Genomic DNA, 18213 nt, shown 5'->3' with positions numbered 1-18213 from the left:
AGTCTTTGTTAACGTTTTTTTTGGTAAATGTGTCCCTCTTAGGCGAGACATATATCAGTGTTCCCTGCAATGACCTTGACTTTTCTTATCGTGCAGTTATAAGTAAACGATAGCGATCACTCATCTAACGTGTGTCAGGGCTTTAAATTGTTGTCGTTAACAAAGACTTGGAATTTTCTAATTGTACAGAATCTTTTTTCTGTTGTATTTATAGACAGCGGTGAAGGCATTTGCATTGAACTCACAATCATAACAAAAATAAAATGGAGAGGAAGTTTTTCATGGGAAAATATGTGATATTGGTGATATTACTGTTGGGGCAGCTACATGGATACAAAAGCTGTGTTGAAAAAGAAAGAAAGGCTTTGTTGGAGCTCAGAAAATACTTAATGTCAATTACTGAAGAAAAGTGGTTCGGCTATGTTCTCTCTACTTGGACTAACGACACAAAGGTCGATTGCTGCCTTTGGGAGGGAGTTAAGTGCAATCGTACAAGCCAAAGGGTAGCCGAGATTGCATTTGGTACACCGTACTTCAACAAAAATTCTCTCCTAAATCTTTCTTTGCTGCATCCCTTTGAAGATGTTCGTAGTCTGGACTTAGGAGGTAGCTTCTTCATTGGCTTGTTTGACGATGTTGAAGGTACTCACCAATTTTCCACTGAAACATCGTATATTTAACCTAAACGGTTATCTTGTGGTCAGTTCCATCATTTTGTTAGGGATATATGCCCTCAAAAGAATCTACCGTTTCAAAATGCTTGGATTTCCCTGTTTCTGCATTGAGTTGCTCATGTCTGTGTGCCACGTGTTGCAATCACATCAAACGGCCATCTGAATTTTCTTACATGTTTACAACATCTTATTTTCAAATTATTTTCATTTTCTCTTTCTTCCAAGTCACACTTCAACATTGATTCAATTTTTATTTTCTCCAATGATTTTGTTTAAAAAATTACAATAATCTGTTCCACCAAATTTATTCATACTTTTATTTTATGCTTTTGTGATTATATATTATAAATAAAAAATGAATTTTTTGTGTCCAAATGAAATAAAACATATCTATATTTATAGAGTATGAAAAATGATGAATTTTGATATAAATTTTTTATATATAATTATAATTATTATAAAATAATTGATGTTAAATAATTAAGATTAAAAAAAGTTAGAAAATATGAGCATCTAATCAATTTCTTACACTTGTCTTCATCCATCTATTTCTATTGCAATTAAAATATGAAAAATAAATTTATTATTTTGGTCTTATCAATATTTATCATGTCATATAAAAATGATCCAAATTTATTTTTCAACAATGTTGATAATTTTCAACACTAAATTTGCCACATTAGTATTTTTTTTCAACAAATAAATTTATCAACAGTTGTTAACATTTATCGACAGTTGATAAATTTTCCACGGTAGTCTAACAACTATACTAAACTAATGGTTAGCTCGGGTGTTTTAGGTAGAGAGTTTGTCTTCATTATAATTTCGTTTAACATTTGTGTTTTAGTTCTAAGTGTTTGATTTTATATTATATGTGAACTTTTATGGTCGTTTTGCTTTACTTTTATTACCATCTTTTTCCATTTAAGATGATTTAAACGGAGTTATGTTCTATTTTTTTTTTAATTGTGGCACTGTATATCTTTTAATTTGTTTGTTTTATATGGTAAAAACTCTATAAATTAATAATTTTGGGTTTTGATAATTTATTAATTTATATAGTTGTTAATTTATAGAAATTTTCTATTTTTAGATATTTTTAAAAATACTTTATTTAAAAGAAGAAAATAATATTTTATTTTATAATATTATATATTAGTTAAAACTTTATAGATTTGAATTTCATTTTAATTTATTTAAATTATTTGATACAATTTATGTATGTTGAATGATCTATATGTAGTTCAATAAAGTAACACCAAAATATTGATATTAAAAATAAAAATTAGAGATACAATTCATTTTGAATATTAATAAACAATAAAATGGTTTATTTATGTATATAAAAATTTATACATATCATAATTATTAATTTATGATTTCATTGGAATCATATATTTAACTAGGATTTTTTTAAATATTATTATCTTATTATTTTCACTAATGATGTCATATTTTACATCAGCCCAACTTGAGACATGAAAAATTTATTAACTTATCGTATATAAATTTATCGAGTATTAATTTATAGAATTTTTATTGTATTAAGTTATATATTTTATATTTTACTAGGTGATAAGAGACATATTTAAAATAAATAGTTATTAAAAATAATATATTTTTTAATAAAATTTAATATCAGTTCTATTTGTTTTTTTTTTGACAATAATATCAGTTCTATTGAAATTTAGATAATATCAAATCAAAAATAGTTAAACCAAAAAAAGACTACAAAAATCCCCAAAATCCATTTATGATTTTTTTTTCCAAACCGATGAAATTAAAATATGAAATACTAATATCAAAACTAAAATTTTAAAATAATATTATATTATATTTAAAATGATTATTTCTACGCATGGTTAAAAAAAAAAAATCTAATTTCACTCCAGATTTTATGTGTTTATGTGTGTTTTAATAGAATTATTTTATATTTCTTAAGCCCGGACTATGCAAAGATTTATTTTTGTTTCCATATCAACATGTTAGTTGTAGTAACAACTAACATGTATTTTTTTTTGTACAAATCATATGTTGATTTTAATAGTAATTTGTTATAAATTATAATTAGTTTATTTTGTTTTCAATGTTTATTCTGTTTTTGCTTTGATAGTAAGTATAATGAAATTTATAAAATTTGTGGTTGACGGATATCATAAAACATGAATTATTTCACATTTTATATGTTTTTCTTTGAATTCAGTAGTATTTTTATATATCCTTTTAAAAGTACTGCTTTGAATGATGCAAAAAAAAAAACCTATATATATTATAAAAATACTTTAAGTTAGGTAAGTAGCATAAATAGTAATGATATGTATTATATTATTATATTTGAACACCAAATAAACCATGCTACTGGATAACTAAATAGAATTTTCAATATAAATGATATTGATATATTTTTTATTATCTATCTATAGTGTTAACACAATATTATTTAACAAGAATTTCAAATTAATTAATATTTAGTCATCTGATTTACCTTTATTAAATATAAGTTTTAAACTTAATATAAATATAATAATATAGTTACTTATATGTTGTTATAATATTTCTAAAAGTTATAGACAAATTATTATTAATATAGTTAAATATATACTTTTCATAAAGGCTTGTAAAGTTAAATTTCATGCTAGAGAACATATATTGTGTTAACTGAATGTTTAGATATTTATGGATTTTGATTTATATTTTAAGTAGAATATATTGTGTTAATTTTGAATGTGAGCATAATGGTTATTATCATATTTTCAAAAAAAATATTGTTTACTTATAACTATATATTTTGGGATCTTAGTAAATATGTTCAAATCCAAATAAATATTATATTCTTTATTTTATCACATATTTATCTTTTAAAATAAACCATATATGATTATATCTTCCAAGTAAAATATTTATTTAAACCATCCTTATATTTATTTTTCAATAGTTTTATTTAATGTAGTTTTTATATTAATTCCATTAAATTTAAAGGAAAAATATTTGAAAAATGTTGTTTAAATTTATATTAATTCCATTAAATTAAACTACAAATATAATGGCATTAATATAAATTAATTTTAGCATGCATTCGCCTAGGTTCAAGTAACACCAACAACATTGTTTCTTTTTATTCAAAAGGAATAAGGGACAACGTGATTGGAGAAATGGCATCAATTTTTTTTTTTGAGCAACAAGCGTCAATTTTTACACGAGTTCCATTTTAGTGATTACTATGGTTAGTCCATGCACTTTGTTACAGTATAAACTCTATAAATTAATACTCTATAAATTAATAAGCACCTTTAATAAATTTTTCTAATTTAAAATTGGATCGGTTCAAAATATGACACAAATCGATAAAATAATATGATAATATTATTTAGAAAGTCCTATGTAAATAGATGGTCCTACTCAAATTATAAAATTTATAATTTATATGTATGTACATTTTATATGAGTACAAACAAACTATTCTATAATTTATTTTATATTCATAATGTAATTATTTTATATTTACTTAACATTTAATTTATTTTGATGAGGTTTAATAAAATTATATCTGAAACCATATTTAAATTCTATGAAACATATTTATATACATCAAATAATATAATAAAACAATATGAATGTCAAATTTCAAAAATTAACTAATGTATATACATTAAAATCAGATATTTTTCTTATTTTAGGAAAAATAAAAACTATATCTTAAAATACAAAATTTAGAAAAGGAAATTTTTTATAGATTAATGATTCTATAAATTAATAAAATACCATAGCTCCAACATTATTGATTTATAGAGTTTTTACTATATATGGACGAAATTTTCTTAAATAGCTCGGTATTGATTTAAAAAAAAAAAAATTTATCCCACATTAAATGTAATTTTATCTTATGAGTTAAAAAGACGAAAACTTCAATATTCCAAAATGAATGTTATTTCAAAATGTATTTCTTCTCTTTTTAATAGAGAAGATTAGGTATATAAATGATTGAGATATGTTATCATTATTAAATGTTTAACAAGATTCTTGTTTGCAGGTTATAAAAGCTTAGGGAGATTAAAAAACTTGGAGATTCTGGATCTTACTTTAAATCGTTTCAACAACAGCATATTTCCCTTTCTTAATGCCGCTACATCACTTACAACTCTTTATCTTCGGGAGAACTGCTACTTGAATAGTCCTTTTCCTGCTAAAGGTATGTTTTTATGTCCACTAGTAATAAGTGGATGCACAAGTTGACCTAGTTACTAATGATGTCGTCAGTCCGATTTAGTAGTTTATTTAGAGATAATTAGGTATATACCTCTTTGTGCAAAGTTAAGAATATACCCTACGCTGATTTTATCTATCTGAAAAGATAGTTTTAAAAATAGCAATATAGGAGTTGCATTTAGCAGTTACAAGTTGGCATAACCAATTAATGTCTACAGAAAGTATAGGTCGTTATACATTAGGAGGGATCACTTAACCTTAAAGATACTACTTTGTAACAGTAAATAAATATTTATTCTATTTCAAATTAAGTGTAGTTGTAATTTAAATTTTCGTTACAAAATAATTATCATTTTATAATTTTAATACAAATTTTTATTAATTTTTTTTGCCCCAAATTAAATTAAGATAAACAATAAATATAATGCAATTATAATGGTTAAACAAAGACAAATTTGAACATTTAATTAGTTTCTTAATTTGTATGCAAAATTCCAGAACGACAGTTATTTCTGAAACATATGAAGTAGAAAGTTAAAAATAATAGTGTCTATAGCTGTTATGATTTGACTTGACTGGTAAAAAAGAATCTGTGTTTACGAGTTTCAGAAATTAGAGGTTAAATGAATTACTTTGGTATAATCGCTAACCTATGTGTTAGAATCACATGAGTTTATCATTTAGAAATACATGAACTAGTATCCAATGAACTATAAATAGTATCATGTAACTAACAAAATTGCCGGCTAACATAAACAATATCTGGATGATACCTTTTTTTTTGGACAACATCTGGATGATACCTAAAATTGAAATCAAGCACTATATGAACATTGGTTTAAATCATACAAAGAACAAAAAAGCTACTATAGGTCTAAGTTATTCTCTTACCAGGCAAATTTATGGTGCATGTATATTTTATGGCGTAGATGTATTATGTTGGTTTAACCGCTAACATATGTGTTAAAACTACACAAATTATCATTTTAGAAGTATGCAAATTAGCATCCGGTTATCTAGATTTACTAGTTAGCTATAACACTAATATGTTATATTATTTGTGTCTAAATTTACCGATTAACTATAACACTAATATGTAACTGGAATGTATTCAGTACAATTATCTAAAGTTAGACACTAAAAACAATGTTACTTGCAAAATTGTATGCTGATGTTGACGAAGGCTGCGATGTGGGAGAGGAAGATCGGTAGTGGATCCGATGAGAGGCATTGAGAAGTCGAAAGTAATGACCGAGGGAGACATAGCCTTTTTGAAAACACGCCCTTCGCCGATAAGCCAGACCATGTTGTCCGTACTCGTTTGCTACCTCATCATGCTAACGAAAATTGGCTTTAGCTAGTGTGGAGTCTCCAACTTACTCTACAAGAGACATTACCTCCACCTACAACATTAAACAATACACAATAAAGTCAGAGTTTAGAGCGTATAGCTACTCATAACTGCTGCAATAATATTCGTTGACGCTCTACTAAATAGATATCATCATGAGATATTAATACCTGATACAAAATACATTAACATCTAACTAAACATATATCATAACCACGTTTGAAGACTCCAACAAGTATCTGATAAATATCTTTAGGTTATAAACTAGTGAAAAATTCAATATCTACAGACAATAATAAATGATGCAATATAAGAAGGTGATTGGTAGTTGCTGTAGGTGCTGTCCACAGCCCTATTTATTTCTAAAGCATCAAATTCAGAGCAATCAAGCTTTAAATTCTTTTTTGAAACCACAGCTCTTGAAATAACCTACAGCTGTACAAGTGCTCTGCAGAGCCAAATATCCAAAGCAATTTTTTAGTGCTGTCCATAAAATTCTACAGCAATAAAATCTAAAGCCACAACAAAAAATTTACAGATTTTTTTCTACAGCAAAAATTTTAAAGCTACAGCCATTACCAATTAAGTAACTTGTAAGTAGATCCCTACAAAATCGTTTATAAAGTAAATAAGACAGAGACTACTTAAAAAGTTAACGTCTAGGTTATATTCATCACATGTATAATGTAGGATAAGTTGGGACAGCCATCCCATCTATTCAGATCTACTATAATAAGGGTGACATAGAAGTTACCATTTAACTAAATAGATATTGACTGTAAAAAGAATTACTCTAACAAGTCACTAGATTATTGCAAACTTAGAACGTACCAGACTCCAGTGGAAAATTGCTGGGACTCCCGACGGAGACAGAAACAGGTCGGATCGTCGGGTTTTGAACAAAGCGGTCGTTGTCGCAAGTGTCTCGCATGTGATTTTCCAGTCAGGCTACTGGTGCAGACAGAAGAAAAAAACATTTCAAAATCAATTTGGGACATTTAATCGAAACGAAAACAATGATGAGAGGGCTTGACCGAAGTGATAATTTTTTCAATACAACATGATTCCTTTCTTTTGAAAATGAGTTTCTTCAGTCTGCATTTGTCTCCGGGAGAGCTATCGGGGACAATGTTTTGATCACACATGAAACCTTACACTATCTTCGGACCTTGGAGGCTAAAAAACATTGCTCCATAGTGGTAAAAACGGACATGAGTAAAGCCTATGACCGCATGGAATGGAGTTTCATCAGGGCAGTCCTGAATCAGCTTGGTTTCGATTCACTATGTGTCTCTTGGGTGATGACTTGCATCAAGACTGTCTCATACTCCTTCCTCGTTAATGGTTCTCTGCATGGTGCAGTCAAACCGTCTCGTGGGATTCGACAGAACGACCCACTATCACCCTATATCTTTATTCTGTACACCGAGGTCCTGTTTTCCTTGTGTGACAAGGCCCTTGGAGATGGCTCTTTGTCCGGTATCCGGGTTTCTCGATCCAGCCCCTCTATCAAACATCTTATCTTTGCCGATGATACCATATTCTGCTGCAAATCCAATCCGGCAAGTGTTGGCAACCTTTGAAACACCCTGATCCGGTATGAAACCTTACCAAGGCAACACATTAATTTCGCAGAAGTGGCTATCACTTTCTCGGCCAGAACTTCCCCTGAGGTTAAGACCAGAGTTAAGACGGTACTTTCTATTGACTCCGAGGGTGGCATCGGGAAATATTTGGGTCTTTCCGAGCTGTTTGGCAAGAGGGACATCTTTGCTGCTATATTGGATCGTATCAGACAGAAAGCTCATAGTTGGACAACTAATTTTCTCTCGGGAGCCGGCAAGCAAGTTTTATTGAAAGCTGTCCTAACGGCAATGCTTTGCTACGCCATGTCGTGCTTCAAGCTCCCTAAGTCTCTATGCAAAAAAAAATCTAGTCTCTCTTGACTAGATTTTGGTGGGATGCTAACCCTCAGAAGCGGAAGATATATTGGGTTGCTTGGTCCACTCTAACCAAACCAAAGCATGCTGGATGGCTCGGGTTCAGAGATGTGGAGATGTTTAACGATGCATTATTGGCCAAAATAGGATGGAGATTGATTACTCAACCCCAGTCGCTTGTTGCTCGGGTCCTCTTAGGCAAATATGTTCGGGATTCAAACTTTATGGACTGCTCGGTACAGGGCCGGTCCTGGGCAAAGCCTAACGAAACATTGGCCTTAGGCCCCCAAAAATTTTGGAAAAAATTACATAGAAAAAAACCCCCAAAATTTTTTTTTTAGGCCCCCAAATTTACTAAAAGAAATTTTTAGCTGGAATTTTTTAAAAACCGCCTACGGCCCCATAAATCTCAGGGCCGGCCCTGGCTCGGTACCATCCTCAGCCTCGCACGGATGGCGGGGAATCTTGGCAGGTCGGGAAGCCCTTCGCGCGGGCCTGACGTGGTCAGTTAGAAATGGGGAGAATATAAGGTTCTGGCAGGACCCCTGGTTAAGTTGTGACTCCCCAACTACGCCAATTGGTCCCCCTACACTTTCTGCTTCTAACCTCTTCGTCAGTGACCTTCTTTGTAAGCTCTCTAACAACTGGGAGATTGATAAGATCAGAAAAATCCTGCCACAGTATGAGGAAAGTATTTTGAAGATTTTCACAAGTTCAGCTCCAGTGGAAGATCGACCTGCATGGGTCTTCGAAAAATCTGGTAACTATTCTACTAGATCAGGGTATGGAGCTTGCATGAGGCTGGCGATGGCTGATCCAACGGCCCCGCAACCTTTTAATTGGAATAAGCTTATCTGGAACGTGCAAACTTCCCCAAAGCTTAAGGTCTTTCTCTGGAAAGTAGTGAAGAAGGCCATACCTGTAAGCGCTAACTTGGCTTCTCGAGGGATCGCCTCCTTCCCGTGCAAAACTTGTGATGGAACAGAGGATGACATTCATGCTTTACTCCTCTGTTTGGTGGCTAAGGAGGTCTGGGCCAGAGCTCCAATCCTGTGGTCTTTGCCTCCCAATGAATCATCCATGATGGCGTTCATCACCTCATGCCCTAACATCATTTACCTGCCGCCAGTAGGCCTCACTGTTCCCCGCTGGCCATGGATTCTTTGGAATATATGGAAGGTTCGCAATAAACTCTGCTTTGATAATAAAGTGTACTCCAGTATGGAGGTCTTAAACAAATCCATCTCAGATGCACGAGAGTGGTAAAACGCTCAGGATCATGCTTCATCAACTACTAAGGATGGGCAGGGACTCTTTTGACAAGGGTTGATGGTCTCGTCACTGTCGCCTCCTCCCGATACCATCGTCTGTCATGTAGACGCCGCTTGGGATGTGAACTCAGGTGACTGCAGCTTAGGTGGTATCTTCTCGGGCCACCAGGATGCTGCTAGGCTCCCCCGTCTGTGCGACTCTCGCCCCCTCGTCTCCTCTTTGCTCATGGCTGAAGCGCTTGCAGTTTGTATTGCGGTTATGACCAAATATTAAACGCCTCTTGATTCTGTCCGACTCCCTCACTCTCTTTTTTTTTTCGAAAGAATTTTAAATTTTATTCACTTCAAAAAAACTTTTTTACAGAGGGGACTGCTTCCTATTACAAAAAAGAACTCATATCTATTGCTTAACTTCCATACTCCTTTCTTCACCTTCTTTTAAACCATTCCTCCATTGCTTTCTCATATTTACCTCCATTCTTCCTTCTCAAAGAAGTAATTCTGTTTCTGACCTGCTTGTCCAACTTTATCATAAGACAAGAAGTTGGCAGAGCTTTATCCTCCACACGCCTAGTATTCCTTTCCATCCAAATCGCATGAAGAACAGATTGGAAACAATACCTCCATAAGAACGTCACTACCCTTTCATGTAAACCATTGGTCAGTATCTGCATAACCTGCAACCATTGACACACTCCACTGCCTGTTAAACCTCTAGTTAACCCCAACCAGACTTCCTTTGAATATTCACACTCGAAAAAAAGATGATCTCTAGTCTCCAAATGTGTTTTACATAACCAGCAAACAGACACTGCTTGAGGATTCCACTTAAGTATCCTATCACCAGTAGCCAGCCTGTTATGAATGACAATCCATGCCATAAAGGAGAATTTTGGTGTGGCTTCAGGAAACCAAATACCTTTAGACCAGGGAACCTTCTGCTTCTTCTCTCGTAACAAGTTCCAAGTTTGGGAAGTAGAAAACTCCGATGCGTAGTCACCACTCTCTCTTTTCCACAAACAAACATCATCCAGCTGATTAAGACTTCTCTCCTGCAGAGCCATAATCTCTTGTTCTATCTGCTGTAAAATAGGAACTCTACGCCTTCTTCTCCTATAAGTTTGAATGACTCTCTCCACCGTTGCATTTATTGGAATACCTAGTTCTACACAGCCTCTTCCTCCAGTGACTCCCTCACTCTCATCAACCTCTTGAGGAACAAGGAGTTTAGGCCAGCTTTGTTTGGTATTGTGTTTGACATTTATCACTTTAGTTCCTTCTTTGATGCTATTTCCTTTTCTCATGTACCTCGCTTATGCAACCGTGAGGCTGACTCTGTGGCTAAGTCAGCTCTTGCATTGCTTTCTGTAATCTCCGTTGGTGGAGGATGAACTATCTTTAAGGAATGAATTTATGTTTGATCAAAAAAATGAGTTTCTTGATTTTTGTGTGTAAACAGAGAGGATTAAATGAATATGTGTGTGTAAAAATAATTAGTAATGACACCATACCGTAGGGAGAATCTTGTAGGCCGTAGTAGGTTTAGTTTTGAGTTTAAAATTGTCTAATAGTGAATGTGTATTTACTTAGTTTTGTTTTTTTGTAGGCATATATAACCTGTTTTTTTTATTTGATAAGTATTAGGTCTTATATTTGTTGAATTTTTTTCAGAACTTAAAGATTTGACAAACCTAGAACTGCTAGACCTGAGTGAAAACAAACTTAATGGCTCTGTACCAATAAAAGGTAGGTAGCTCAAAACCACTGTCCATATAATATATTTTCTTGGGATCATCATGTTCATAGGAAAAGTTGTTTTCCTTTGTGTTGGCTTTATCATGTGGCAGATTCATCTGCACTGAGGAAGATGAAAGCTCTGGATCTAAGTGATAATGAATTTTCTGCATCAATGGGACTGCAAGGCAAGTCTAAACATATCTTATGATACGTCACTAAAAACGGTGGTGAATTACACTTACTCATTGTAAGTAAATTTGCATTTGATCATTGCAGGGATTTGCGAAATGAAGAGTTTGCAAGAGCTTTATGTCAGTCGAAACAAACTTGTAGGTCAGCTTCCTTTATGCTTAACTGGCTTGACTGGACTTAGAGTTCTTGATCTCTCATCAAATAATTTGACTGGGAAACTGCCACCTTCTCTCGGTAACCTTGGATCACTTACCTATTTATCGTTGTTAGAAAACAACTTTGAAGGTGCATTCTCAGTTGGGTGGCTTGCCAACCTATCACAGCTTAGAGTTTTTAGACTTGGTTCAAGATCCAAATCATTTCAAGTAGAGTCTGAAGGTTCTTGGAATCCAAAATTTCAACCGAGTGTTGTTGAACTACCATCTTGCAACTTGGTGAAGGTTCCTAATTTTCTCCTACACCAAAAGGATTTGAGTCGCCTAGATCTTTCTAACAATAAAATTTATGGAGATTTTCCTCATTGGCTATTGGCGATATATGAAACTAGCTGATAACGGTTTTCAAGGATATCTACCTTCTTCTTTGGGTAACATGAAAGAGATTGGATATCTTGATATATCTCACAACAGCTTCCATGGAAAGCTTCCAAGAAGTTTTGTAATGGGTTGTCATTCCATCTTTGTCTTGAGACTTTCACATAACCAATTAGGTGGAGAGGTGCTTCCGGAATCAGCCAACTTCACTGGTATTTGGGAGTTGTCTATGGATAACAATCTGTTTACTGGAAAGATTGGTCAAGGTTTACTGAACTTGAGAGGCTTGCAACTGCTTGACATTTCAAACAACAATCTCATAGGTGTTATTCCGAGTTGGATTGGGGAACTTCAGGCCTTAAACGCACTACTACTTTCGAACAACTCTTTGGAAGGTGAAATACCTATTTCGTTGTTCGACATACCCTTTCTTCAGCTAGTGGACATCTCTGCAAATACCTTATCTGGGGATATACCTCCTCACGTCAATTCTTTAGGGAAGGCCCTTTTACTCTTTCAAGATAATAATCTATCAGGGGTTATTCCAGAGACATTGCTAACGCATGTAGCTGTACTTGATCTGAGAAATAACAGATTGTCTGGGAATGTTCCGGAGTTCACCTATACGAAAGACACACATACTCTTCTTCTTCGGGGGAATAATTTAACAGGCAGTATTCCTCGCCAGTTGTGTGGCCTACAAGGCATCAAACTTCTGGATCTTTCCAACAATAGGCTGAATGGATCCATACCTTCATGCTTCAGCAATACATCATTTGCTTTTGGGAAAGAGGATACATTATCTGATCAGCATTACGGGGGTGTTTCCGGCGGAGTTATTCAGTTATATGAGCAGGAATACAGCATGTTGTTCAAGTCTCTTATTGTACTGGATTCTTTTAGGATTGTTTACGTTCCAGACACCCAGATTAAAGTTGAATTTGCAACAAAACACCGATACGATACCTACCTGGGCAGAAATCTCAAATTATTGTATGGAATGGATCTCTCAGAAAATGAGTTGAGTGGTGATATCCCAGCAGATCTTGGAGGTCTTCTGGAGCTACAAGCTCTTAATCTTTCTCACAACAAGTTATCAGGATCGATACCAGAAAACTTTTCAGGTCTGAAGAATGTGGAAAGCCTTGATCTCTCCTTCAACAGGTTACAAGGCTGGATCCCATCACAACTAACAGAGCTGAGCAGCCTAGCTGTTTTCAATGTCTCCTTCAACAACTTATCTGGAGTCATTCCACAAGGAAAGCAGTTTAATACCTTTGATGTGCAAAGCTACTTAGGTAATCCTCTTCTTTGTGGACTATCAATCAACACAAGCTGCGACAGAAGTCACTATCAAGAACCAGATAACGGAGTGGAAGCTGATGAGTCTATAGTGGACATGGTATCTTTCTACTGGAGTTTGGCTGCAGCGTATGTGGCTATACTTATTGGAATATGCTCCTCTCTCTCTTTCGACTCTCCTTGGAGGAGGTTTTGGTTCTACCTCGTTGATGCTTTCATCCACAAGGCGAAAAGTTTGTTGTGGTAAGACTATCGTTGGTGGTGCCAAATCCATTCTTGTGCCCTCCATCCGTTGCTCTTCTTGTCAAAACATCCTGCTTTGTTTCACATATCCTATGTACTGTTCCTTATTTTGAATAAAGGTAATGCATCCCATGCACAAACATATATCTAAAAGATGGTTTAATGATTGGTCAATAGGTAATATAAGATAAGAATACAAGAACTTGCATGAAACGCCAAGTAGAAAAGGAAAGCCGAACAGAATATATATAAGATACATAGAGTTCTTTTTCTGCTTCCATGAATTCTCTTAATATTAATGCTTTAAAGAACTTCAGTCACTTGTTTGATCAAAAAAAAAAGAACTTCAGTCACTTATTACATAACACACCATATGATAAATTACCTTCTGTATAATACTGAAGAACCAAAAACGATCATATGAATCAGAAGAGCAAAAGAAAGACCAGAGTGTTAGAGAAAGAAGCGAAACCTCTTGTATATATTGAGAGTTCCTTCACCATCCTAAGCTACTGCTCTGCGAAATGAGTTTTCGTCTTCTTGACTTTGCTAGCAGACAGCTGGTTTCTCTCATGCACGATCTCATTCACCAGTCCTGACAAAGACCAATGTCAAACGTAATCTTCATAGTTGGTACATTTCACTTGTAAAGTTTCTTTAGAATGTAGTAACTACTATGTTTGTTTGCGTGTGTTAAGAAAGAAAAAAACTTCATTAAGGCATAACTTTTGCTTGCAAATTGAAACCAAAATGTAATAACAACAGAGGAGCTGTTTGTATTGCAGATCAAAATACGAAACAAAAGACCTTAACACGAGAGTTAGCTTCTTCTACTCATCCTCCACTTTCTTCTACTTCAGCTTTTAACACCAAATGCTATCTCAAGATCCTACTATACACACCCAAAAGATCATTCATCTAGTTAATGCGGTTGCGGTTTTTGGTCTGCCTGTGCATCTTCCACAGCAATTGTTCCATCATCTGTTCAACACAAGTAATAAGTTAAGGATTTTATACTCAATCATAGATAGGATCTGTTAAATCACGTCTGTTCATGAATCACCTTGGTTCTGTGGCGATGAATCTCCTCCAGGACCAGCTTCAGTAGCAGCACCAACGTCTGTTGTTGTCTCATTTCTCAGTGGCTCTGCATTCGCCTGATCAAGAGTAACCGGTGATGTTTCTGCGTTCACAGCGTCCTACAGAGTATATTCAGTATAAATTCTGGTAAGAAACAGCATCATTCCAAATAGCTGGAGATAATCATTCATACCATATTGAGTTGAGAAGGATCTTGATCTTTCACATCAGATTTCACATCAGCGGCAACAGCAGCAGTTTCTGCCTCCTGTGGTCTCGCAATGTTTACATTAGCATCAGCAGTGTCAATCATAGACGTGTGAATATCATCTGAATCTGCAACCTTCTTGTTAGCATCATCAGAAGGATCCACTGGACCAGCTTGCTGGCTACTACCTGCTGCATCCTCGCTCAAAATTCTCTGTGACTTTGCTCCATGATCACAATCAGCATCCGACATAGCAGGCCTTTTCCTGCTAACAACCAACAAAATCAAACATGCTCTACAACAAATGCGCATAAAGAGAAACTATAACTTTAACACTTACCCACTGCTAACGCTTGGATCTACCGTTAGACCAGAGCTTTGTCTGTTTGAAAACAAAAAACCCCGAAGCACCTTCCCATCAATGATTGTTTCTATAGAGTAACCTAAAGGAACGTTTTCAGTAACCCTGGCTTGAAAAACCGTTTTCCCTTGATACATCGAGCCAATGCTCAAAGGGAGATTCTCTCTTCCTGCAATAAAACCATATAATTATGGTAAATGCAACTTCCTGGAATAAGATTTCTGTGTTAACAACACACCTTGATTAGTGCTGGTTCCAGCCACAGCTAGTTTCTGCGCTTGGCATTTTAGCTTCATTTGTTTCCTTAGAGATAACCTCCCTGGAGTTTGATCAAACCGTGCATTGTATCCACCATCTGTTGGCAATAAGCAAAGAAGATTAGGAGAATAATAAGCAACCTTCCAAGTGAACGGTCAAAACAAAACCTGTGTGTAGGTAGTAAATATCATCCAACGGCTCAAGACTCTTATTGCAGCCACCAAGAAAGAAAAAAGAACCAGCCTTGTAAGGACCTAAACACACAGCTCCAGCAGAGAATCTAGCAGCTGGCCCTTCTTCCATGGCAACTAACTTGGACCATACACCCGTTTCTACAATAATATTTATTTTGATATCAGAAGACAGATAAAGCAAACACAGGCGTGAGGTCTAAGTTACATACCCACATCAAGCACATAGAGATCATCATAAAGGTTCTGAGAATCAGTAAACCCTCCAAATACAAACAGGGTCCTCTCGATTGGAACAGTGACATGACCAGCTCGAGGTGTTAACACCTGCCCTGAAGTTTTCATCTGCTTCCATACAAACGTTTCTGAAAAAAAATACAGAACCAGAAAATATCAGAAGACATATATATACACACACGCATGCATTAAAAGATTAGGTGCTTGTTGCACCTGTGTCAAGGATATGAACATCGGAGAGATAATAATCATCCAAATCTTCACCACCTACTACAATGATTTTGTTCTTCCAGGTTGAGCAAGTGTGGCTGTCTCGTGCAGAGGGTGGATTCCCAGTTGTTACAGCTCGTTGCCACGTTAAAGTCTCTAAACAGGATTATAGCCAATTCAATTACATGCGTCAAAAAAAAAACAAGTATAAAAAATAGCACAGAAGCTGAAAAAGGTATTCTGAAGATATACCTGTGTTGAGTATGTAAAGGTCATTATAGAAGACTTCATCATCAGAACCAGAAGCTTTCCCACAGCCACCGAATATGAAAATGCGTTTGCCAACAAGCGTGGCACTATGAGCCTCTCTTGCCTCGGGTCCTTCCCCTCTAGCATCCACGCATTTCCAAGTATGTGAAGCTGTCACACACACACACACACAATAGATTCAAATCCAAAAACCTCATACCAGGAACAGTTTCTTGATCTAACTAGAAACCATAAGAAGAGATGGAAGAGCTTACAAGTATCTAGCACATGCAGATCATTGAGATGATTCTTCCCATCAGTACCACCAAACACAAAAAGGTGATCCCCAACCGTTGTACAGCTGTGACTGTCTCTCGGAGAAGGCGGCACGCCTCTGATCACCGGTTTAGTCCATATCTGCGTTCCTGCAACAATGAAGTTTTTGAAAAGTAGGCTATAAGTAAGTAACAACAAAACACCAACAAATAACTAATCAACCTTCAGCAAGAATCATAAAGTCTAAACCATTCAAGTGCAGTTCCAAGGGAAAGAAACAATGGATACGTACAAAAGGAAAAAGATCAAGATTAGCTACAAAAGAAGATAACTTTTTGAGAATGGTGTATAGTAAATGGGGTCTACCGCACGAACGAACAAAAAGATTACACAGATCAAACAAAGACTGATACTTTTGTAAAACCCACTACGAGAATCGACGCACACTAACTGCATTTAGTAAAAAGGCGACAACTTTTTCCACTGAGGTGATGTAACTTCAAGAACACTCACCAGCGTCAAAGACATGAACTTGATTCGTTAAGCAATCGTCTCTACCGAATCCACCGAAAACGTAGACAAACCTGCCTCCTTTAATGGCGTTACAAGTGTGTCCCCACCTCTTCCCTGGCCCTGAAGAAGAATCACCGAGACCCACTTGCTGGTTTTGTCGTCGGACCCTCTCCCACCTCATTGTTTCCTGGGAAAAGAAAGAAAAGATTCTTCCTTTGGGTTGGGAAAGTGCGGGAAAATTCTAAAAGGAGGTTATAAAATTGAAGTCGGGAAAACCGAAAATGCAAATGATTCTTTACTTCTTACGGCGATACAGAGGATAAAAGGTGCTTTCTCTGTTTTGGGTTCTTAACGATGGCAACCGCAAACGTGACGAACGGAGCTTTTTCGCGTTTGCGGTTAAATCCAACGAGTAATTTTATTTTCCTCAAGCGTTAAGTACTCTGTCCAGTGAGTAATTAGCGACACTCTGATGATGTCTACCATATTAATTGCACATTAAATTTTCTGTTTTTTTTTGCTTCTTTTATGAACTTTACTGCAATGAATCTATAATTAGTTTACACACTCATGGGTTCAGAATATCGTTATAATATTTATTGACATAAACATAAAATGATTGAGCAAAAATGAAATACATAAACGATTTCTTTAGAAAATAAATATAACAATAAGTTTGTTGTACAAAACAAATGTAAAACTATGTATTACGAAGATTGAGAGTTAAAAAAAATATGTGATTTTGATATTAAAATTTTTGTATGCTCTTTATCATCATTGTCTTTTTTTGTGTCAGTTTACTCGAACAACTTGTTTGTTCAATAAGATCTTCTTGATTGACATCGATTGGACTTGGGCTATTAACCAAATTTAATGTCATTGTCCGAAATGTCAATGGTAATAATAATTGTCTCACAATGTTAAACATAACCACTGCTATTATCTTATTAACTATGTATTTTCTTCCACCATGTGCATAGTAAAAAAAATTTAAATGTAATTTATATTTAAAAATAAATTTTATTAAATATTATAAATTTTACTATTTTCTTATTAATATTTAATATTGATTTGATATATATTAAATTAATTTATATAAAAATAATAAAAATGATATAAAATTGTATAATTATCAAAAGTCTAGCCTAAACAATATTTATAATATTTGTACATATATAAGA

The 18213-nt window shown here is 34.5% G+C and overlaps 1 protein-coding gene and 1 pseudogene across 3 annotated transcripts; one reads left to right on the top strand and one right to left on the bottom strand.

Moving 5' to 3' along the window:
- Window positions 1-170: 170 nt before the first annotated feature.
- Window positions 171-13615, top strand: LOC125589128 (annotated as a pseudogene).
- On the bottom strand, window positions 13384-17993 carry LOC106357255 (tip elongation aberrant protein 1). Of its 3 annotated transcripts, XM_022704657.2 has the most exons (12): window positions 17033-17993; window positions 16519-16668; window positions 16247-16414; window positions 15998-16150; window positions 15760-15912; window positions 15524-15688; window positions 15337-15453; window positions 15078-15267; window positions 14873-15005; window positions 14723-14797; window positions 14513-14648; window positions 13384-14430 (listed from the first exon to the last, which is right to left on the bottom strand). In XM_022704657.2, exons 1-12 carry the CDS (start codon window positions 17211-17213, stop codon window positions 14372-14374), a joined length of 1680 nt encoding a protein of 559 aa, XP_022560378.2. In that variant the 5' UTR covers window positions 17214-17993; the 3' UTR covers window positions 13384-14371. The 3 variants fall into 3 exon arrangements, with proteins under 3 accessions (XP_022560378.2, XP_013652385.2, XP_013652386.2); XM_013796931.3 differs by having other exon boundaries at window positions 14723-15005; XM_013796932.3 differs by having other exon boundaries at window positions 14723-15002; window positions 17033-17969.
- Between the last annotated feature and the right edge of the window lie 220 nt (window positions 17994-18213).

This window comes from Brassica napus, chromosome C6, assembly GCF_020379485.1.
Source record: "Brassica napus cultivar Da-Ae chromosome C6, Da-Ae, whole genome shotgun sequence".
Classification (NCBI taxonomy): Eukaryota; Viridiplantae; Streptophyta; class Magnoliopsida; order Brassicales; family Brassicaceae; genus Brassica; species Brassica napus.
This window is presented reverse-complemented; position numbering and strand designations above follow the sequence as displayed.